Here is a 24,079-nt window from a genome sequence, read left to right on the forward strand (position 1 = left end):
ACCACAGATTCTTCGTCCTCTTCACAGTTTTATTTGAACAAGTACACTTATAGAATTGCATTCCAATAAGAAAATGTACATTACATTATTATTTGATACTTGTTACTTAACTTTTGGTGTGCCGACGCAAAATTTTCGCCGAGCGCCATCTGATTCTATTGTCTTCATAACGTAATGTTTATGTAAATTGTACCGTCTTACTAGATAATGTGGTTATATATTTAAAAATATAGTAAATTGTCAAGCATATGTGGTTTCCACAGAAAGTTAGAGAACTGATTTTCCAACGTATCCTTAAGGATACGCTGGCGTTAAAGAGGTTAATCATTAGCATTTTGAATTTTAAATATTCAAATGAAAAACATCGACTCAGGCGTAAGTTTATTTAAGAGCATGGTCAATTTTTCCGAGAGGTTTTACTAATGGGTAGATTAATTCTGCATCTTGCAACAAAGAATGATCTGTGACGCGTTTCAATTCTGAATGGTGGTCTTGCACCAGGGCGATACTGAGAGTATTTTCCAATCTGAAACGTGCCACAACTATACTATATATTATTTTTAATAAACATGTGTGAAATAAAACAACACATAACACAGCAAATATTTTTTTATTGCATTCGCCAGGCATTGAACACTCAACCTACGAATTATTAGTCGAGAGCCTTACCCTTCGTCCACGGAGGCCGTCAAATGATGAAGAGGTCAAGAGGTTATAGGCCATTATCAAGCTGCCATGTCTGGAATTCTTACCAAGTAGCTTTACGTCTGTTAGCAAAGGGTTTGATCCCTTCGGCACCGGTGCGTAGTCGGGATACACGCCAAACGCGCGCCCAACATTTGTACACGGTTGACATTTGTCACATGAGAACGGGTCGCTTCGACGATTCGTTCTTAAGTTCAACAGCTCGGCTGTGGAACGAACTGCCGGCCTCTGTGTTTCCTCCCTCCTACAACATGGAACTCTTCAAGACCCATGTTCACTCCTTCCTCTCCACAAAAAGACCCTCCACACAGCATCCCCAAAGATGACACAGGCCCCGAGGGAAATTATTTTCTTCAGGGCCTCCTGTGTAGAGTTAATATATAAAAAAAGGATTCCGGGTAAGAAGGCTGAAGGATAGATATAACAAGGGAGAATACCCGAAGCCTCGGAAATATAAATACCTTAGAAACTTTTATAAATTAGTGGCTGTGAGGAAAATAAATTCACTCAGGGCCTATGTCGTCTTCCTTCAACCATTGGTGTTTTCCACTTTTAACGTCTGCAAGTAAATGCCTTGGGAATCACATAAAAAAGGCATTGGGTTTCATCATGTCATTTGGGCGCGGAAATGAAAATTTAAAAGCAAAATATGGCCTTTTGTACAATGATGACGTAATGTTTCTTTCGTTGTCATTGTTCGAGATAAAACTACACTCTGAGCTGAAAATAGTTTCATTGATTTAGATATTGGCATAATAAGGTTCATTTAGGCCAGACGCGACCCTAATGAAGACAATAGGACTGTGAAGAAGAGACTTCTGAAGAACCCTGGGGATTTAATAACTCACTCCAGCCGACAGAACCACAAGAAAACTGGAGATTACGGTCGAAGGGAACCATCCCTTTCACTGATACCGCTATGTCAGGGGTGGTGCAGTGGACAGTGCAAGAAACTAAGTGCTTACAAAAGACGACAAATAAAGGCACCAACTGTGCCAGCAGAAAAACGGAGCTATCATATAGCCACCCCCAGACGAAGAAGCAGTACAATTCTAGCCAACGATTCCTGTATAATATCAAGATGAAAAATAAGTAAAACCAATAAGTTCCTAAAGTTATAACCTATTTTATATTACAAGGCAGATAAATACATTCATACTCGGAGAAAAATGAGTACGGCTGATTTATTAAAATCCTGTGAAAAATGTGATTACAACCCATTTCCTAGTATAATATTAGTCCATTCAGGATACATCAGAACACGTGCTCATGCAGGTGACCTTTTCCTGATAAATATAATGACGAAATGTTACAATATTACAATTTTTATGAATACGTGTTCCGATAGCCTAAGAACATATTCATGTTTTACGGACAGTTTGGAAACTTGTGAATTCATTCGTTTAAGGCCTGCAGTCCCGTTTTTAAACGCACTCAACTTTTATTAAGCACTTAAAATTCACCTTTTTCGATATCAGGTCGGAAATCGAAACCGGTCTGGTAGTAATACCTTGCAAACCTTCAAGCATTTCTTCTCGAGCATCCACCATGATCTGACTGTACCACAAAATGTGCACGGCAGTTTGCTTTTCCTTACCGCAGGCCCATCCTGCATGCCGAGAGAGGCTGAACAGTCTTCCCCGAAATTCTCCAGGTCCCTTCCACCTGCCTTTAACTGAGGGGAAGATAAGGAAGAGTGTAGGAAGATACTAGATACAGGTAAAATTAAAGTTTCTCGGCATTTGGTTTTGGGAAGTTATGAAAACGACATTATTCCAACAGATTCCATCAATTATTCTATGCTAATTGACATCAGGAATTCAATGCGTCATTTGAATTAAGTGAAATATTTCGTTTTAATAACCTACATCTCAATAATTAATTATTGTTCAATCCCTAAGGCCATTATATTCTTATTTGAATTCTTATTCAATGTGTCATTTCACAATAATATCAACACGGTATAACATTGTCTTAACAGTGGCAGTCACACTTTTTTTTTCATAGCTTATAGCAAAAAATTGTATAGGGTACAAAACGTTTTCGTAATCAGGTGTAGTGAGGAGAAATTTGAACGTCAGAATTATAAATTTGGTAGGAGGGTTTGGGCACCGCCACCCTGGAAAAAAAAATTGGATAACCAACACCTTTGCCATAGGTCACGCCAAGTGGTTCGCTACGTTTGGTGATTTAGGTGTTTGGGGTGCCCAGATTCATTGGGTGTGGTGTGTTCACAACGCGCCCGCCCATTAGCTTTGTGACGCGCCAGAACGGGAGAAGCTGGTTTGGGGAGACCCTTTGAACTCTCCAACTGATCTCTCGACCCATCACTTTGCGCCGCAGTAGGAGTGATATATTCATATGTCCGTCACTCTTGGACACACCGATCCCTAGATTACACCCAACCCTCATACCCTTTATCTTCCCAGTACTTCCTCTCCCTTCTTTAATTAAAAAAAATACCCTCCACGCAGCATCCCGAAAGATGACATAGGCCCTGAGGGAATTTTTTTTCCTCAAGACCTCCTGTGTGATGTTAATGTAAATATATATATATATATATATATATATAATTTTAAATCCTACCTTTTCAACAAAATCACTTTTTAAACTGTTTCCAGTAGGTACCAAATCGAGGGCTAAGGATCACTGGGCCTAGCTACTAAAACTGGTTTTAAGAATTAAGCTTGGCTTGGGTAATGCTATAATCATATTTATAAGAAAGCCGTTTAAGAGATACAGTTGGGAATATCAGTTGAGCATGCAGTTGAGCGTATAAGCTTTCCATTTTTTGCGTTTATCTCAAAACTCTGTTTTTGTAAATGGGCCCCTGTGATCTTAAACCCCCGAAATGACATATTTAAACAAGCTTCCATTATCAAAATTTGTAAAGCAACATATCACAGAATATCAAGAAATCTACCAACTAATGAGAAATGCAAATCAATTTTTTACACCTAATTTTAAAACAACACAAAAGCAAAAAACATTATATTTACCAGCCATAAATAATAAAAATCATCTCCATTCTTAATTAGGCTGTATTTTCAACCAATAAGAACAAATGATTTTTTTTTTCAATATGCCATGGATTTTGGGGAGGTCCCACCACTATCCCACCACAGTATGTGCAGTCATTATTAGGCAGTTTGTTAAAACAAATTCTGGTGTAGTTCTGATTACGAAACTAAATATTGCCAACAAAAATTCAGATCATTACGAAATATATTAAATAAAAATACAAAAAAACAGTATACTTTTTCCTGTGCCAATCACTTATATCTTACGGGATGCTTTAAAACGATACTAGATCCATTTAAAAGCCCAAACATTGATAATACGGACTATTTTCAAAGTATATTATATTCACCCAACAAAGGATTTATTTACGCACTTGAAAGTACTTATACAAAATCGTTATTTGTCAAATACATATCCTGCGAATTTTCACCCTCCATGCTATGGATTTAAGGTAATTTAAAAGGAGTAAACAGAGAGAGAATGAAAGGTTTTTATCATAATATTTTTTCAAAGGTATCATATGGTACATAGGTATAAATGTCAATTGTGTAAACAAACAGATTTCACAATGTGTATGTACTTAAAAATGCAAATAATTTGAATTATGTGGTGTATTTGAATAGTGCATTTGATCAACGAGCCTTTCGAACCACATTTAGCGACATCTCGTAACCGAGTACTCCGTCGACAAACAATTCCGCAACGTGAAAGAGAAAACTCGGAAACTCCTTCCTGAAAATGGCGCGAGATGTCGTATGTATCGATGTCAAACTTTACTAATATCTATTTTTGCTTTTTTTAATAGGTTAGTAATTCTTTTTTGTATATTGTATTGTTTTGAGAATTCATTCAAAGTTTTTCGGGAATATAGTAGGTACATTAGATTGTTCTAAAGGAATATTTTTATTTTTATTATAGTCTTAGATGTAAGTCACTAGTTATTATGAATCCTAGTTGTAAGACAGCTGTATTTATTATTTAATAAATATATTTGTACAGAGCCCTTGAAGTGATTTTTCATGAAAATGGCGCTATATAAATTAGACAAATATTATTATTATTAATAATAATGGACAGAATTCAGAGCGAAATCCTCAAACTCCAAAAAATAATATCCATAATTAAATGACTGAAGATTACTCAAACTTAGGAATATTATTATAACAAATATTTTTCTTCAACCACTCGAGGAATGGATGTTTGGTTTTCGAGTTGGCCAGTCGATTTAATTACTCATTGTGTAAGTGTAAGTCGACTCGCATGTGGAACGAGCTACCGGCATCTGTTTTTTCTCCTTCACATAATCCGGGCCTCTTCAAGACCCGCATTATTAAATCCCTTCCTACAGCCCCTTAATCCGCCTCACAACACTGCCCAACTGGATGACGATTTAGTTACCTTGTTTTAACACCGTGCTGACGTAAGCGTCCGTGGAGTCAGTCCTGCTAGAGGTAACCGAAGTTAAGTAACTTAATTTTCTAGAGCAGCTGGGTGAAGACTCTAACCCTCACCCTGATAAGTAAGAGACGAAGCGATGCGGGAATGAGAAAGTAATCGAACGAAGAACTAATCAATATACGCTCGGAATTGGCAAAATAACTACGGTTTGTTAAATAAGTTATATAGCAATTTATTTGTAGTTTAATATTATTTTGTTGATTTGAACCGCGTTCTAGAGTAGATAAATCTCCATATTGGCGACATAAAACAAACTAACCGACTAAATTAACAAACTAAATAAGAAAGCTAGCCTACATCTTCAACACATTAAGAAATATATTGGACATAGTTACATTAAAAACTGTATACTATGCGCTTATCAATGCTTTCATATAATGTTTTCTGTTAGGGTTCTTGTCACAAGACTACCCTAGAGCCTTTAAATGTTACTAAAAAATTAATAAAAAATAATAATAGTCACAGTTGTTGTACAGTGAAAGCAAAAATTATGTTAGCAAGGCATTGTACATAATACAGGGTCTCTGTAATTTTGATTCTGCCAAAAGATCACAACAAGTGCGCTCCACTAGATTGGGTTCTTCTTTAATGTATCAGCCAGTGAATATCAGAACATTCTTTGGACAAAGGTATTTTTCTTATAAAGCTCCGTCGCTTTATAATATGCTTAGTGAAAATATAAAAACTATAAGTTCGTCAAATCTATTCAAGAAAATTATCAAAAATTCCATACTAACTGGTACTGGTGATTTTGGATTACCCATATCGTGGCATTTGTCAAAAATCACCATAGAAACCCAATATTCGATATAATCCATCTCTGTATGTATTATGTATTTTAGTTTTTTGATTGAATATAATTGTAAATATGCTTATCTCGACACAGGAATTAGATGAGCAGCGGAGGATTCTATTGTAATGTACCATTTAACGAATGAATAAATAAATAAATAATTAATTTTTATGATTAATAAAATACCACCATGTAAATAAATTCATGGGCGCGAATTTACTATAGTAATTAATTATCTGGGCACATCAGAAAAACATGTAATATTTTGCCTCGGGCTTTTTGTTCGCTCATTTAAGTCACTTCAAATAATTTGAAGAGATTTTTTATGAAGTGTTTTGTGGTTTGAAATGGTTTTTTAATGCTCTGCTTGGAGTTGGATGGTTACACAATTTAAAAGAAAGCACTATTTGATCCCTGGGGCCAAAATGGATGCTTTTACTTTTATATTTTTTTCTCAAATTAGTTATTAGAGTTATATTCTGTAGACAGGTCAATAGAAAGATGTAATAACACAAAGAGGTTGTTTTTTTTTAAATAAATGATGTATTAGATGCTAACAATATTTCGAATGGTGTACTGTAGTTTTGTATAATATATGACATATTTATTCTTATTACAAAGTCTCACAATAGAAAGGCGATTACTGATTTATTACATAGAATTGAATATTCATTTAGACTTTTAGAAAAAGTCAATAAGCGTCCCCGATTGATAAAAATTGGTTATTTTTATACGAGACACTATCTAGGTTGCAAACAAATTCTTTAGAACTTTGTAATCATTAGTTGAAATTAGTTGAAAGATGATATTATTAATTCTGACTTTGGAATAAGAGATCGACAAAAATATTATAAAAATAATTAGGTTCCAGTGGCCGAGTAGTTTGAAGCCTTTTCCCGGTAAGACATAGATCCTAGGTTTGATTCCCAGTTGAGACCGTTACCTTTTTATTTTTCTGCATCTTGTTCTGTTTCATGTTTCGTTTAGGTTTAGTAGTATTTTCTTCTTCTTCAATCGTATATTACTTACCAGTTTAAATCAACAAACTTATCTGTGCTCTGTAGCAGGTATTTTTGAATTGCTCCTTTCCAACATGTGAACATCAAAGTAAAATTTTGCCCCTCTTCAAGAAATATTACATTTTTAAAGTATACTTTGTTAAAATTAATGAACAATAAAAATTAAGTAAATCAAATTAAATAATGTCTTTCAGTTTTTATTCTTGTGTCAGCTCTTTCAGGGTTCCAGGACATTTTTATTTTATTTAAATAGTTAAAACAACATCGAAATATCTGTCACCATAATTAAAAATACTAATTTCGGTTGTGTGTCTGTAACTCCGGAACTCGAATTGGCTTTGAATTTAAGTGTCATTTTCAAAATCGGAACTGTTCGTTTGAACAACGATGAAGTGCATACCTATAAAATAATATTTTGAACAGAAAATCATTGTAATCATAAGATAACAAATAATTTTTTTCCACGGTACACGGCCATCCACACGCTTAGTCTTCCCATCCTTCTTCAATTTTCTTCAACGCACGTCAGTTCACCTCTCCAAATGGATCATGATTTTAGGTGTCCTGTCAATTTTTCCACAAAGCCGGTCCACCGTAGTCTTTGTGACGTACACAATCTTATGATTGTTTCAATATATCTTATGCATACAACAATGTACCAAATATTATATTGTTTAAATAAAAACACACTCAATATTTTAAATTTTATTTATTCTTATTAAATACCCATACATGTTCATGTTTATATGAATAACTAACAACTATTGTGTATGCGTAGATACTTATTTTAATGACTAAGAGAGATTTTGTAACAAGAATTCATTGGTAACATGTTATTAAGCAATGAAAAATTATTAACAAAATCAGTAGATAATGTATGTTAATGTTTTAATCATTGTTTACTTTGCTACAAATAAGAAACATCTATTAGTTATGTAAAACTATGTTCCAAATAAAAAAAAGGTATTTTGATTTAGGAAATAATCAATTATTTATATTGGCAGTTGGCTTCTACTACAGTTTAAATAGAGAGCATTCGGAATAGATATTTGTTTTTTTTTTTTACAGTGTAACTGGGTATATTAAATTTGCGTCTAAAAAGTAAAAATAATAGGAGAAAATACAATTTGTTGTGGATATTACCATATCTTCTAAGATATTAAGACAATGTTTATCTACATTTAAAGATAAATGTAAATAATATAAGTAATTGGAAAAAGATCAAAACTATATCGGTCAAAGAAGCTTCTTAAGATTTTTTTTGTTTCGCCAAATTTGAAATCAAGAAATATTCAAATATATTCATTTTAATGATATGATGCAAAGGGAAATTTTGATCCTAATTAAATGCCAACTAACTAACACATTTAATTGGAAAATTATCAATATTTTATTGATGAAAATAACTTCGCAAATAAGTCATTTCTGTTCCAGATAGTTTTCATGGATATTATCCATATACATTTTTATACAGTCATAACGTAAAACAATAATGATTATAATTTAACAAATCTATTATGAAATTGCTTCTCTCTATAGATTCTACGCTCATGCTATCAATTTGGCATAATTGCTGAAACTGCAGTGGTAGTACGTAAAACTATTAAGAATTTTTCTGATTCAGTTAATTGACATAAATTTTAAAGTTGAGGGGAAAAGGCTCCCTTAAGCCGATAAAAATATAATGGCACCAAATAAACTAAAGATTTACTGATTAAAAAATTAGAAAGAAAGTATTAATAATATTAAAAATAAATTAGGAGTTCCTATACGTACAATAAATATCATTAAAATTAGTAATATTAATCTGTTCTGCATTCTCTTCTGCACTTGTAAACTTATTATTAGTTTATAATATAAGTACATACATACTACTTTCATGTGCAGTCGGAGATGTTTCTAGTTGCTAGTTGCTGCTGTAGATAATGTGAAAACAGAGCAAAATTAACTTTAGTTCGTTATGTTTTCGGAACGTGCATAGAAAAGAAAGTAAATCTGTACCTAAATATATGTATAAAGTCACAGCATTCACCGCTGTAGCTGCAAACTATAATAGCTATGTGCATTCAACTCAGAGTTTTTCAACCTTCAATTTTATTGTTTTATTTGCATACAAATAAAAATTAGGCGATTTTAGAGAGATTGGCTGGCTATAAAAGAGCTATCAAATCTAGCTTTTTGTATGGGGCTCATTGGAGCCCGCCCCACGCCTTGGAGCCCTATAAGGCGATCACTTGGAGGTCGCACCTCTATTTAAGGCCAGACCAGGGTTTGCAACACTAGTTAAACAAATTGTTTATAACACCAGTTAAAAGAAATTTGCTCAATAATTAATTTAATCACGCGAACGTCACCCCCCCGGTACACTTGACACTGTTTTATTATGAATCAGATTTACGTAATACACCTGTTTCGTTTTATAATCTTTATACGTGTTTGGTGTTTATTACTCTTGTACGAATAATGAAAATGATTGTCATCCTATTACCATAACGCTGGGGTTTCCACAAAAATATCTTCAAATACATTTTTCAACCATGCAGCTAATGCTATGTATGTTAAAAATATATAATATCACAAACATACACATTGCTAGCAAGCAAAAGTATATAAACAATTAATTTACTTTAGATATCCAGAAAATATTCGGAAAAATCCTCTGGATGACAACAGTATTCCGCGAATAACAAAAGATATCAAAAACAGATTCGTTCGTATCTGGTTTAAGAGATTTGACATTTGGTTATATTATATTTGTAATACTCGACATGAATATTGAACTCATCGTTTCGCTTATTATGAATATGGGTAAAAAATCATTTAACTTCTGTTGAAACCGCAAAATGTTCACCCTCGATTTGCACCGGCTAGAAATCAAAATTTGATAGAGTCAGAGTGATCGATTTTCGTTAAAATAAATTGATACAATCATGTTGATGTGACTTCAAAGCTTCATACCAATGTTACTTATGTTGGGTTTGCCATAACCTAGACTTGTATATTTACTATTGTGGCCGGTCCACTTTTGCCTCCCACGACTAGACTTTTTGCGTCTTGATGGCGCGCGCTGTTATGTATTTCCTTCTGACCAAATGTGGGAAGACAGTGGGCGGAAACGCAACAATATACATACAAGTACCATTGATACACAAAGGAAATGAAACAAATACATTTGAAAACGAGCAAGAAGAGGAAGCCTGACGATCTACAGAGTTCACACAAGAAAAAGAAACGTTCGTACTAACATAAAAATACAACTCATTTGGTTCATAGACAATATAGACATAAGCAGATAAAAGTATCTTAGGTTGAATTGAAAATTGTTGAACACAAAGAAATACTGCGCTCCTAGAGGTAATGATACATTCAAATTAAGCTTTAGATCAGTCATTCCTAACAATAGTTATGTAATTGATCACAAATACTATTCCGCTTTGCAAATAATTAATAATTATTAAGAGTGACGCAAAATTACAACGTGCAAATGTCTTTATAATTAATAATTTAATATGCTTTATGAGAAAAAAATAGCGTTGGTGGCCCAATGTCAAGGCGGCTGCCATTGCGAACAACATTCCTCTTATATGTATATGGATCGGAAGGCGTTTGTTACAAAACAGCTGAATTAAAGTGGCGTAATATATCGTTGTCACCCGCTTTTGTCTCACAATATTAATCGTCTTTCTTACACTGGCCTAGGATCGTACGGCGTGGCGTCGAAACCCACGTACCTGTTGTTCTTTCTATGAACGAAGCCAGATCCTGGAGAGGTGTTGTAATATATCACTCTTCGGATGCCGAATGGATCCACGTAGCCGAAGCTGCCGGACCGTGTGTCACTTCCCGAGTTTTCTTCCTCGTGGTACTGCTTAGGCAGGTAATACCTGAAGCCATTGTTTGTAACTGATACGCCATCATAAGTGGGATATTGTGGATCGTATCCGTTCCCGATTTGATTCCCTCCATACGCAGCGGGGTTGGTGCTCTGATGTCTGTTGTAAGATTGTTGTGGCCGTTGGTACACATACTGATCCTTGCGGTCGATCGGAGTGCTCTGCAGACTAAATGGATCCACGTTCAAGGTTTTGGTGGAGTACAGATTTCGGTCTCCATAGTTTGGTTGTTGTTGTTGTTCGTAGGCTTGCTGTTGTTGGACAACTGGGTCGATGTGGTATTTCCTATGGTAGTCTCCCAGCACATTCGAAGTGATTGCCACAACCGGAGCTGGAGTGGATGAGTAATAGTGGACAGGTGGGAGGTATGTGGAAGACACGGCAGGCGGAAGATATGAAGAAGACTCCACTGGTGGAAGATAAGTAGATGACTCAACTGGAGGTAGATAAGCTGATGGGGTGGATGATGGAGGTAAGTACGTTTCAGGTACGTTCGGAGGTAAATATGATGAAGATGATTGTTCCACTGGTGCTGGAGTCGTTGCGTAATAGGATGGTGGTCTGTCTGTGAAGGAGACCGCAGCAATTGGTTCAACGGTCGGCCTGAAATCGTATTCCGGTGTCTGGGTGCTGCTCTCTATAGAATTATGGGACACCAACACCTGAGGAGTGTTGGAGGGCGGCAAGTAGGAGGCGAAGGTCGGGGCGGGAGTCACGGGGGCTGCCACGGCGGACACTCCTCGGGTCGGGTAGGCGGGCGTTCCTCGGGCAGGGTAGCCAGCGGAAACTGGTCTGTGAGCCCCCACTAAAATTCCTGCCTGGGGGGCTACCTTTTTGGCTGCCTTGATGGCCTCCTGAAATAAAACGGTTTCGAATGAATAGACGAAACTTTGGATAACCAAACAAAACTGAGATATAATGATGATATATTTCTATAAAAATAGTACGTACTTCAATGGGGCGGTTGTGTCCAACAAATACTGTCTTGGACTTCAAGATTCTGTATCCCTGGTCATCAGCTATGTAGTCTCTCAGACGGAGGAATCCATCGGCATCAATCCATCCGTAGGACCCTGGAAGACAACAAAATGCAATCAGTCATAAATGTGTTAAAAATATCTCCTTATTATATAGAAAATCTAGCACCGCATTCGTCTGATTTAAAACATCGATCCCAGAACCAAATACGAAACTTGAAAAACTGGTTCCCAAGAAAAATGTCCTTCTGCAAAGGCGTTTCTGGTAATGTTTGAATTCCATACGAAACCTTGCTATTGAAAAAATCAGTTGCTTTATTTTCCTCTACCCGGGGAATATTCGAGCAAAATATGGTACTTCTACAAGATCTGTTTCCTCATGTATCAAGTTGTCTGACAAAAATAATGGGTCGGTTTGGGCACTCTTTCGCGGTGAGTGATTTTATCACTAGTTATGGATGTGTACATAGATTATGGATATATCATGATATTGGTTTTATCCCTGCGTGCATGTCTTGGATACATTACCTACTACGGTCCCGTCCTGAAGGCGCTTCTCCTTGCGGTACTGGCCGCTCTGGGTCTGATAGCGAAAGTATCTCTCTGGACCCTCGTCGGTCTGGATGTGGTACTGTCCGTTAGGGCTCCCGGGGGCGCTGCTCCAGGAGCTTAATACAGCTCCTACCAAGCCCAGCTGCAAAGAAACACAAACAAATCATTAGTTAAAGATAGGACACAACGGAGCTTTCAGCGATAGGAACATTATAATAATCTTTTTCAACGCAAGATTTGTTAATATAATAATTATTTTAATTTGGGAATGTTGCGAAATTGAGAACACGGAGAAGAAAAAAAGAAAATGGGAAGAGGCAGGTTCTTAAATTTCTACTTATAATCTTGTCACTAAATAAATCTAAACCCATTTTAAACAAATTTTAGATTACAATGATACAACAAAAACCGTTTTACATAAAACAATGTGTATTCGTAAACGATAATTTTCCCACACCGAGTTTGTAACCAACCACATTTGGGTTAAGATCCAAGGAAGTTACTTATCTGTATTAATAAATATTCAAATTATAAGGTCGTATTAATATATAGTCAAAATAAAAGCCAATATAATTGGTTACTTATTATTCCGAAAGGTTTTACACACAATTAGCTTAATTAATACACCTGACAATCCCATAAACAAAACAAACTTCATCCACGATAAAAATTAACCTGTACCGTCACATGTCACGCCTAATGACATAAAATTAATTGCACATCCAATCATGAACTTGACGCCTTATGATTTCTCAATCCTCAATCTTCCTCAGTCATCAGTCATCAGCAAGTGTCCAAACGATAAAACAATTTCACCATCATAAATCAATTTGACCTTGACAGTGACCGGAAATGACATTTTATGGGCAAGGCGCTAGAAAATGCTTGCCAAATTAAAACTTTTATTAAAAGTGAAACCGTATTATTTTCTTTGAAGCAGCAACCAGGCACCAGGGCCGCCACGAGTGCTCCGAATATTGAAAATGCCGTCCTTAATATTTAATATTGTCGAAGCACCTAATATCGTTGACTTAGGACGGGTTGTTTCGGAGAATTTGAACAATTCATCAAATTTCAACGTTCATTTACGGGTTCTGTGAAAGTCTTATTCAAGTTCTGTTTTTATATCATTATAGGCTAGATGCTTGACAGAACTGAAATAAAAACAGAACTTGAAAAAATCTTTCACAGAACTTGAAAATGAACGTTGAAATTTGATGAATTGTTCAAATTCTCCGAAACAACCCGTCCTTAGGTACGGAAGGAACGATGTTGGCTACGTTCTTTCACCTAAAAATCGGTTTTCAATTACGTACAATATTTATGCAATACATCGGGGTGCTTTCAATTATTGAGGATTTTGAAAGAATCTCTAACCGGAAAAATGGTGTAGATTGTCAGTGTTTGATATTTCTTTTGAATAAAAAAATAAAATGATTAAAAGTGATTGACCGAGTGGATAAATTGTGAGAAAAGCATATAAGTACCACCATCTCGCTTAGAACATCCTAGAGGGACGTCATGAAAAAAAGGTGTGCGCGTATTAGATTAGTCAAAGCTTACTTGATTTATCATGTACGTATTTCACTGAGATCATTGTATGTTTTATGGGTAGGAGAAACTTTTTTTAGACATCCGAAGCAATCTGTTGACTGTAACCGCCTCTAAAATGTATCTGTGTACATCGATTTCGTGCATGCACATGTGGAAGCGACGCCCCTGGTAGTAGGCTATTTTCACTGCGTGATGCTTCTAAGGGCCAGGAGCGGTATGTGTAGTGTGGAATGTGTTCTCATGCGTAGGCACGTAGTTATTATAACTTCAACTTGACACATATGGATGCAGGATGCCGCTAGAATATCTATGTCCGTATCGGACCAATCGATTTCACTCACGTCCGATGATCACGCACAACAACAAGCGTCACACCATCGCAAAACGACACGATACCAGGCTCTTCAAATTAACAAGAAAGTCCGTAAGTAAGTTTTTCCAAAAAAAATATTCAGGCTACGCGTGGAGTCATCTTCTTACGTGCTTAGCTGGAGCAAATATGACCAGGTCAAAAATAAATGGCCGTATTATGCTGAGATGGTTTACGTGACTCGCATTGTAAATTAGTTCTTTGTACTAATGCCAAGTATTTAATGAATAAACTATGTTTTTCATACGTGGCAATAGGTTAAGTCTTTTGTTCACATTTCAGAAAAGAATAGCGGTCTGTATAACCGTATAATGATAATTGTAATGATGGCCGTGGCTTCTAATTTGGCCATGCGGCTAACAGCTACTTGGTATTTTAGTGATGAGTCTCACCTGAATGGAAGAGCTAGAAGGTGAATAATAATATACGCTTAGGTGTTTCAGTGACACAATGACTCACTTGATATCCCTAGAATCTGATTGTTTACATGTAGACCACACTAGGTAACGGTGGACTATAATGCCGACCTTGAGGAAGCCCCCAAGCTATTCTCTGACGCCAAAGATGGTGAAAGATTAAACACTCGGAAATTTCCTATTGTTTCATTTTGAGTGACAGCTAATTATCAGTTCTAGGGAGTCTGTGACATAACACGTAATTGTGTTAGGTAATTTATCTATTGGTGTAGAAAACACAATTTTCATGCTATTTAAAAGTTTCTATTATTTACTTTAAACAATTCAATTTGAAATAAGTATTAATCACAATGAAATATTTTTTAGAATATGATGCATGGCACCTCTCAATCTAAATAGCCAAGTGTCACGAAAGCGTTTCCGTTGAGTGTAATTTTTAGACGAGGACATATTAAGTTTTGGGTTCTTTCCTGGTTAATAATAAATAACACTTCGAGGACAGTAATTGGTAAGTTAAAACAACAGTTATTTATTTTGTGTTTATGTAAGAATTGGAAGGCTATATTGAAGCATACTCATATTACTCATGCTCAGGAATTAACAATGTTTTTACCAATAATTTGTCATTACACCGACGGAGGAGGTAAACTCAGCTAGAACAGATGGGCGGCCAGAGTCGTGGGAGCTGCATACAATAACAATACTTAATAATAATTATTGCGGGAGTCCTCAACTATTGTGAGATTGTAAACTTTTAAAGCATTCATGGATTCAATTTACTATCTAAAATCTAACTTTTTTGTTACATTCATCTGTTTATTCACTCCCGTAAATTATATTTTTCCTGCTGCAATCCGTTAAACATGGACCATTCTTTGGAATGATCCGAGGCTCTGTGGGGAACCCGCTTGAACAATGCGGGTGTAAACTGATCGTTTAGCAAGAATCTTTAAAAGTTGAGCTATTTTTTTTTCGTTATTTTGGCCTGACGCCCCGCCTAATATTTATACCGCAAATAATAAGTGTAGACTTGCGGAATTCATTCGAAAGTCGTCATAATATGCATCACATTTTAGGATTGTCTAGTTTAGTTGGGTGCCCCTGTGCATCTTGATTGCTTGTTGAATGTTAGTATTGCCGTGGACTAATCCCACCGCGTGACGTTTGATATCACAATAGAATTTTCTGCGATTCCTGCGAACGTACCCGCAGTATCAAGTAGCAAGCCTAGGTACCACATACAAGACCGGTGGAAACATGCACATCTCTTAAACAAGAGTTTTAAACACTTTCAAGAATACATTACTGGAAATTTACACCAATTTATATATCATGAGGAACAAACGCTTTCTCTCAGACCACTTTGGACACAGTCTTTAAAGTTAATTAACCACTGCCATCAGTATTCTAACTATATTCCATTATTCTTCATTTTCCTGAACAGAATTAACAAAAAATGATATTTTGTTGACTGTTGTCTGCAGGTTCTACTATTTTTCTCAAAACAAATATAAAAAAGATTAGTTAAATCTAATCTCGCTACAATGTCTTTATTTAACGCAGTACTCACCATTTCTACTTGTTCTGATTCTCTTATCGGAGGTTGACTAAATTTCAACTCTGTAGGGCTGCACAATTTTCTAAGCCAAGACGGTATGTGGCTGTTTTTGTTTTATCTCAAATTCGAACGAAACACTCTATAATTTGAGCAAGTCCATTTGTAAAAATTGGTCAATTTCTCAGAGTCGCGGTCGGGCAAAGCATTTCGTTTATTTAATCAGTTTTTGAACACAGTTTATAATTTGAGAATTAAATTTTGTGAAGTGGTCTAAAAAAATTCATATCCTGTCCTGTTTCAACACGACCATTTGGCATTATTTTATCGGTCTGTAAATTGGTTTGTTTGTTACGTGTCGGTTCCGATTTAAGATGGTTGCCGTGTTGAATACTACTTTTTATATCCTGCCAGAGTTCGCATGATCGTGGTTCCTACTACGAGCTGACAAATCTGAATAATCAATATAATGGTAATTCAAGGTTCGTAGAAATTTATGAACCTTGGATGATGTATCTTTGGACAAATTATATAATTCCTTGTTTGGAACACATAAAGTAATTTCAAATAATTACGGTTTATAATTAAAAGGTAGATATTTAAGTACAGATTTCAGAGAAAACTTGGGTTTAGATTTATTTATTCGTAATAATTAGAAGCTTCACTTCCACACATGATGGGAAAATAAAATAAAAAAATGGAAATAGAAAATTTTTCAACACGAGGAAACAGTAAAACAGAACTACAAGTTAGGGTTTGTTCAATAAATACGTCACTTATTTGGGGGGAGAGTATACACATGAGTGATAATACAACTTAGGGTTTGTTCACTAATACGTCACTTATTAGGGGGGAGAGTATATACGTGAATGATAAAAAAGAGGATAGAATGCTAGTAACTAATAATAACTAATAATGAACCTGCTATTCGCGTTCTTAAACTAAAAGCAAACCCCAATTTAAGAATTAAAGCGATCTCTACGTTAGGTTTGTTTACCTTTGAGTTTTTTTCAATTAATACGTCTGATTCCAAATTAATAAAGATATATATATTTATTCTACATTAAAATAACAAAGTACTTCTACTGTTCCTACGTAGCTAAAAGTATCAAAATCATTAATCATTGTGATGATAAATAATGATTCAGTTGGAATTTAAAGGTAGTGCAACCAATTCAACGTAATTGTTTGTAAATCTGTTTTGTTAGTCACCAAGGCTTGGGCTGACTTTGACAACTTACCGGTCAAAATAATTAATGTACGGAAAACCAATCAGCTTTATGCAGTTCTAACAATTATCGTCAATCCCTTTAAGGCATGCGGTAGGGCTGGTAGGTATTTTTTATTATATAGGTATGTTTATGCCTTTTGATGTCTTTGTGTAACTGTGGTGAAGCCATTGACTAACTATCTATTCACAAAAACAAGAATAGCAAATTTTTAATATTTTATTCTCATTTCAGTATTTCACATTCGTCGTTAAATTTTCATTTAGGTTCTTATAGATACCCCAATAATTTTCTCTACTTAGTGTTTTCTATTTATTTTGGGGAAATCGACAGTTTATAATTTATCAGTTTTTACATGTTTAGTATAGCTAATATAAAGCCAACTAAAGGTTTTCTCACTGTGACTCCTCTAATAAGACAACATAATAAAAAATATTGATGATTATATAAAAACAAAATTTTTCTGACGAAAAGTATGAACAAAAATAATTTATGGAGCTTATTCTGATCTAATTGATGGTGTCATATTAAGTTAAGAAATCATATTATAATAAGACAGAAAAAAATTAAGATCAAATTAATTAATTAAGGAGCATCGCGCAGGAGCAATTACATCTTTTTTCTTTTACTACTTGTTTTAAATTACTTGTATTCACTTATAAATTAAGCATTATCAATCTGTTATATTATTTTAATGCTATCTGCACTTTTAAAACTGGTTTATTTATTTTTTCTCGTTTCTTATATTATGTACATTTAAATATAAAATTATATGTACCATGTATTATGTAATTTTTTATGTTTTTGGTTATTTACTTTGATTGTATTGGTTGATTTCTAACCAAAAAGCTTTTTTCATATTAAACATAAAACTGTGCATTTTGCAGCCGAAAACTTTATAATATTAACAAATAATTTTTTAGTTGGCGGAATTTATTTTTACTCGGGAGATATTTTCAATCGTATTGATTTTTCAGGCGACTAATTATTGCTTATTGGTTATCCTTTACGCTATGCATAAAACCTTATCTATTATTTGTATGTTGCTAAATATGTAAATACTCGTATATATGTCACTAAGATAGTAGTTATAGGCCTTAGTCGTAAGTCACTAGATATAAGTCTTAGAGATTAGTCAGTAGTTCTAGTATTGACTATTTAAGAAATATATTTGTACAGCGCCTTTGAGGTGATTTCTCACGAAAACGGCGCTATATAAATTAGCCAAATATGATTATTAGGATATTTATAAACATTAGTTTATCATTAAAAAAATAACTCCATAATATTATACATAAAACTGTGCATTACGCAGAGCAGTAAGTATGTATTTGTTACAGGTAATTTATAAGATTTAATAATTATTCAGTGGCAGCCTCAAACTTTAAAATTGATTAATTTATTGTACTGAGGCATCACATAGTGCTTTATTCAATGTTTATAACAATAACATTCAATCCCCAGAGTTGCTAAACAAGATTCGATTGATAGATTTCTTAGCAAAGATTGTGTAGGTTACTTCAAAGTTACCTACAAAGATTACTCGCAGGCGATATTACGCGAAATGTTTGTTTTTTCACAGTGTAATTCAAAATTTTGCCATTTAAATCATAATTATGCAATTAAGGGGTTTTATTTCCGGTTTCTCTATGAATGACCGATTTAAAAAATTCACACCGCGGTAATAGCTTTTGTTCAAGTAGTGCGTTAATTCGTAGGTAATTAGAAGTAGTGTTTACGTTTTGGGAAAATACTACCGGAGTGGTCTTTTTAAAATCAACTATCGAGTATAATCTAGGAGGAGCTAGATTGTTTTCAAGTCATCTGATTTTTAATAATAGTCTTTCAACAATTTGTCCAAAAACTGTGATTATTTTTGTGTGTTGAGCAGTGTTATGTTACCTAGTCCTTATTGAGCTAACGTTTCGAACGTCAGTGCAAATGAGTAACAACGTTGTGGAACTAATAATCACTTATCCAAGTTTTATACGCTGACCCCCAAAATATCAAACCTTAACCCTGTGATAAATATTGAAATAAGGCAGAAATACACTCGCCGTCACAAAAATCGCACCTATTGCATACTTTTATGAGACAATAAAGCGATCGTTTCTTTGGGATATGCAGCGTCGCCACTCTGACCCACGCATCATGGTAAAGCCACCAGTCTCTCGAAACAGTGGGAAAACCTGTCCTTATGTTTAGTTTCCGAGCAACATCACACTATCGCATCCCTGATTGCAGTAGTGTCACCACTCGAGCAGCTTTGGGAGTAGTGGTGTACAATTTAAGGGGTTGTCATTTGACTTAAACTTCTCCTTTTATATAGCAGGAAGGTGGCACAATTTGTGGCACCTGTAAAGAGTGTATGTACTCGTACTCGGAAAATTCGAATCGTTTATGGAATGAACAATTGTCTGATACGAGGTCGTTAAGTGTTCTTTCATATGATATCACTATTGTTTGGGTTTGATGCATTGGTTTAGCTGCTCGGGGAAACTTACGCTTGAAACAGTGTAGTTTACCTGATTTACCTGCTTATGAAGTGTCCGGATATGATTTTATCGGGAAACTGCGGTTACAAAATGACGGTGTAGCAAATAATTTATACTTTTAAGCAGATTTGATAAATTGCAGAAATAAAATGCATTGATTGATTTTACATGGTTTGGTGTCATTGTCATACTAATAACAATGCCATGTGTGGGTGGTTCTGCGACTAATTAGCTCAATAACTCAATCAATCATCGGTGTTATATTCAGCGAGTTGTCCTCAAAATGCACCACTTCAATTGTCTCGAAATATATCATTTATACAAATGAACAATCTCCTTTGCTCGTGTTCCACTAATTGCAACGATGACGAGGGTGACTCGTGTGGTTTTATCTGATGAGGCGTGGGACATTTGTGGAAATTATATAATTATTTTAATGGTTTATGCATTGAAATTATTACTTGTTAAATTTTCAAAGAAACAATACAGTTGTGATAACATTTATGGAACATCGTCAGTAAAATTAATAACAATAAAATACACAAAGCTGCGCTCTGTTAGCAATATTCAACAGCGTTGATTAACCCCTCGGGTAAACACAAAAAAATGTCATCAAATATTCGTGTTGGACATTCAATTTCAAATAGATTCGCTGTTTTTGAAATAAAATGGAAAGAATTGCGTTTAAACAGGTAATATATTGTTTTTGGAATCATTATATTTGTTTTCCGCTGTTGATGTTGTCTATTTTTTTTTATTTCAATGTGAAATATCACTCATATAGTTAATAATATAATTTTAAATAAAATAAAATGAAATTCTTCGATATTATCTGTCAACATTAATAATGACCAGTTATTTCACAGAATTTGAACATTTCATCGATTTTCAAACTAAATTTCGAAGGTTTATGAAATACATTTTCAAGTTCTATTATTTTTACATTATGGGCCGGTTGTTTCACAGAACTTAAATAATAACAGAATTTGAATAGAACTTGAAAATGAAATTTGATAAATTATTCACATTCCGTGTAAAAACTTATCCTCATTTTTTTTCACAAAGCGCACGATGTTCGATTGGTTTTCGGTTCTTAGAAATCTATTAAAAGGAATTAGTGTGCAGATGAATATTTTTTTTCATTTTGCTAAGTGATACACTGTAATATCTTCATAATCCATAGAGTAATGCCCATACTTGGCAGTCAGGAAATAGCTGGCCTCATAACATGTGTGAAAAACAGTAGGACAGGTTTCATCGGGTGTTAAGCATAGTATACCACCTCACCAACGCATCTTTTGTTTCAGTTTATTAATGTATTGATTTAGCAAATTGGTGAATTTCACTAAATTAACGATCTTACTACCGTAAATATTTAGGCAGCTCGTTGAAAAGTCTCAAAGATAAGGGAAGTGTGGAACACCAGACCTTTTTTGAGGGAAATCAATAATGGAATCAAAAATGAATTTTAAAGTGTTTCAATTGCAAGCAATTCTGTTGGAAAAAAATGCACTTTCTAATGGCATACAGGTTTAAATCGCATATCAAAAATTTCATCCAGGGCGAAATTCCAATGCCAGCAGCGCATGGACGGAAAAAATTCTTGGCACTGGTGCACGAACGGTTTTCCAGAGGTTAAGTAAGACCCATAACGATTACCTTCAAGAGCAATTCAAAAATATTTTACAAAAAACCTCTCTTTTTAAGAAATTAGTACGATTTCCTTTTGCAGTAAATTTGTCAAAAAACTATTCCGTAATCTTTGGATTTACCGATTACTCAGCGCCCAGTTTAAATGAACCTTTTCCAAGAAATGTGCACGGAGAGAAATGAGTATTGCTAATTTATTAAGAATCTCTTCAAATTATTTGTAATCGGTTAAAAATGGTATTACATGCTCTGAATGAATGAATTGATAGTTTTCCTGATAAACTTTTAATAAAATACGAATGTTCATAAAAATTATAATATTTTTGAATTTCGTCATTATATATTATCATGGCAAATGCAGGTATATGAACAGGTGTTCCGACATATTAGGAAATTTCTAAAAGTTTATTAGAAAACCAATAATTTGAACAATTACCAATAGTTACCAATTACAAATAACTTTACAAATTACTAATAATTTTATCAATTACCAGTAATTTTACCAATTACCAATAATTTGAAAAATTACCAATAGTTTGACCAATTACTAATAATTTGACCAATTAGCAATAATTTTACCAATTACCAATAATTTTACTAATTACCAATAATTTAAACAGTTACCAATAATTTGACCAATTACCAATAATTTGACCAATTATTTTTTCAATTACCAATAATTTGAAGAGATTCTTAACAAATTAGAAATATTAATTTTACAACGTGTGCGCGTATTGGCGGTGTTTCTTCGTACAGCTACAAACTCCGGAAAATTAAAACGTTTTGGCCAAAATATAGTGAAAAAAACTAATTTTTAAACTGATTTATAAGGCTGTTACACACCAATCGACGTATTATTGACTTTTGTTGTGTAAAGCTCTAATAACAGCATCATTTAGACGCGTAGACATGGAAAATTCAATTAATACCATATAAAGGCACAGCTGTTTCGTCCAATCGGAATCCAGAAGACATATCAAATGAATCAGTTGCTGCAACAAAATATGTACACAATGTACAGTAATGTATAAACAATACATGCCAGGCGCCAGTACCTACGCGTCTGCAGGCCGCCTGGGCGCTGGGCGTACCTGTTCAGGTATCACTCAACATGACGTCACGCAGATACAGCTAACAGGCACATTACACAAATAGACAGATGATTAATCGACTGGCAACACACATCTGTTGGGAACTGTATTGTGAGATGGAAGGGAAATTAAAATCTTGATTGTGAGTTTACTAAGAAGACATTTTATCTGTATCAAGAATATAATCGACGAATTCATTTCGTTCTTTCTTGTATCAGTCTAAGAAACTCCAGTGAAAATATTAATATAATATTAATAACAAGAAAGGACAAGTTTTTGAAAAGATACTAGTTTTATTATAGATTAAATCGATTTTTAAAATTGGAGAATAGAGAGGTTGAAAATTATTGTGACGTCATCTGATTCGTTTATAAATGTAGTATGTTCATTTATAAAATGTATTAAAAAAAAACTGGGACAAGTTAGACAGTAAATATTGCAAAAACAAATTACTGGAGTTCTTCATTGAACGTTTAACGATATGGAAAAATCTTATCAATACATTGATTGAAGAACATTACCCAAGAGGTATTTTACGCTGGATATTAAATATTGTCTAAGAAATTTAATAGATTAAAGTTGGACATGTTATTTCCATTATATCATTACCTCCCACTAATAAACGTGTTTTAAATTTTACTCAACTAAGAAATCAACCATTTACCCTAAATCGGTTGTGTAAAATTAGTAAAGCCTTTAGTATGTAAGACTAGACCCGTGAAAACAACAGGATAGTCTGGATTCTTGGCAAATCAGTTCCAATTTTGAAAATGACTAAAATTCAAAGCAAATTTGAGTTCCATAAGTTTTGAGATTTTCACGGCCAAAAGTATTATAGTGATTTATTTTTGGGGTATTATGCCGTGTTGCGCTACCTTTTCCTTTATTTAACGTTTCGGATGGCATTACTATTTGTAACACATCTGTATTGGAGATGGACACTGTAATGCGGTCCAAAAAAGTTAGGTAGTGAAGGAGATAGCGCAACACAGCTCAATACCCCAAAAATAAATCACTATAAAATTCTAGTTTACTGAACCAGAGTTACACAGGACACACAGACAACAGAATTTAGTTTTGTTGGTTGATGATGATTTATATTTAACGATTAAATTACGCTTAATTCTTAAATCAAATGAAAATCGCACTTCATTTGTCTTGTAGGAAAGCGTTACATACGTTAATATAATAATTCCTGCCTTGAAAAAAACATTTTCCCAAATGCATTTAAACTCTCAATTATTGTACCCATACATAAATCTGGATCGATCTCTAAACTTGACAACTACAGACCAATATCG

General features: G+C 34.4%; 1 protein-coding gene across 2 annotated transcripts in view; it reads right to left on the reverse strand.

The window, feature by feature from the left end:
• Positions 1-7,690: 7,690 nt before the first annotated feature.
• The window catches only part of LOC149426936 (uncharacterized), an 87,621-nt gene continuing 71,232 nt past the window's right edge, over positions 7,691-24,079 (reverse strand). For both annotated transcript variants that reach the window (XM_089634273.1, XM_089634282.1), the window contains 3 exons: positions 12,395-12,560; positions 11,841-11,962; positions 7,691-11,743 (listed from right to left, as the gene is read on the reverse strand). In XM_089634273.1, the coding sequence (XP_089490399.1) occupies positions 10,682-11,743; positions 11,841-11,962; positions 12,395-12,560 (1,350 nt within the window). In that variant the 3' untranslated portion in view covers positions 7,691-10,681. The remainder of the gene's footprint in view (positions 11,744-11,840; positions 11,963-12,394; positions 12,561-24,079) is intronic.

This window comes from Hesperophylax consimilis, chromosome 1 (genome assembly GCF_061612785.1).
Source record: "Hesperophylax consimilis isolate HC1 chromosome 1, BYU_Hcon_1.0, whole genome shotgun sequence".
Lineage (NCBI taxonomy): Eukaryota > Metazoa > Arthropoda > Insecta > Trichoptera > Limnephilidae > Hesperophylax > Hesperophylax consimilis.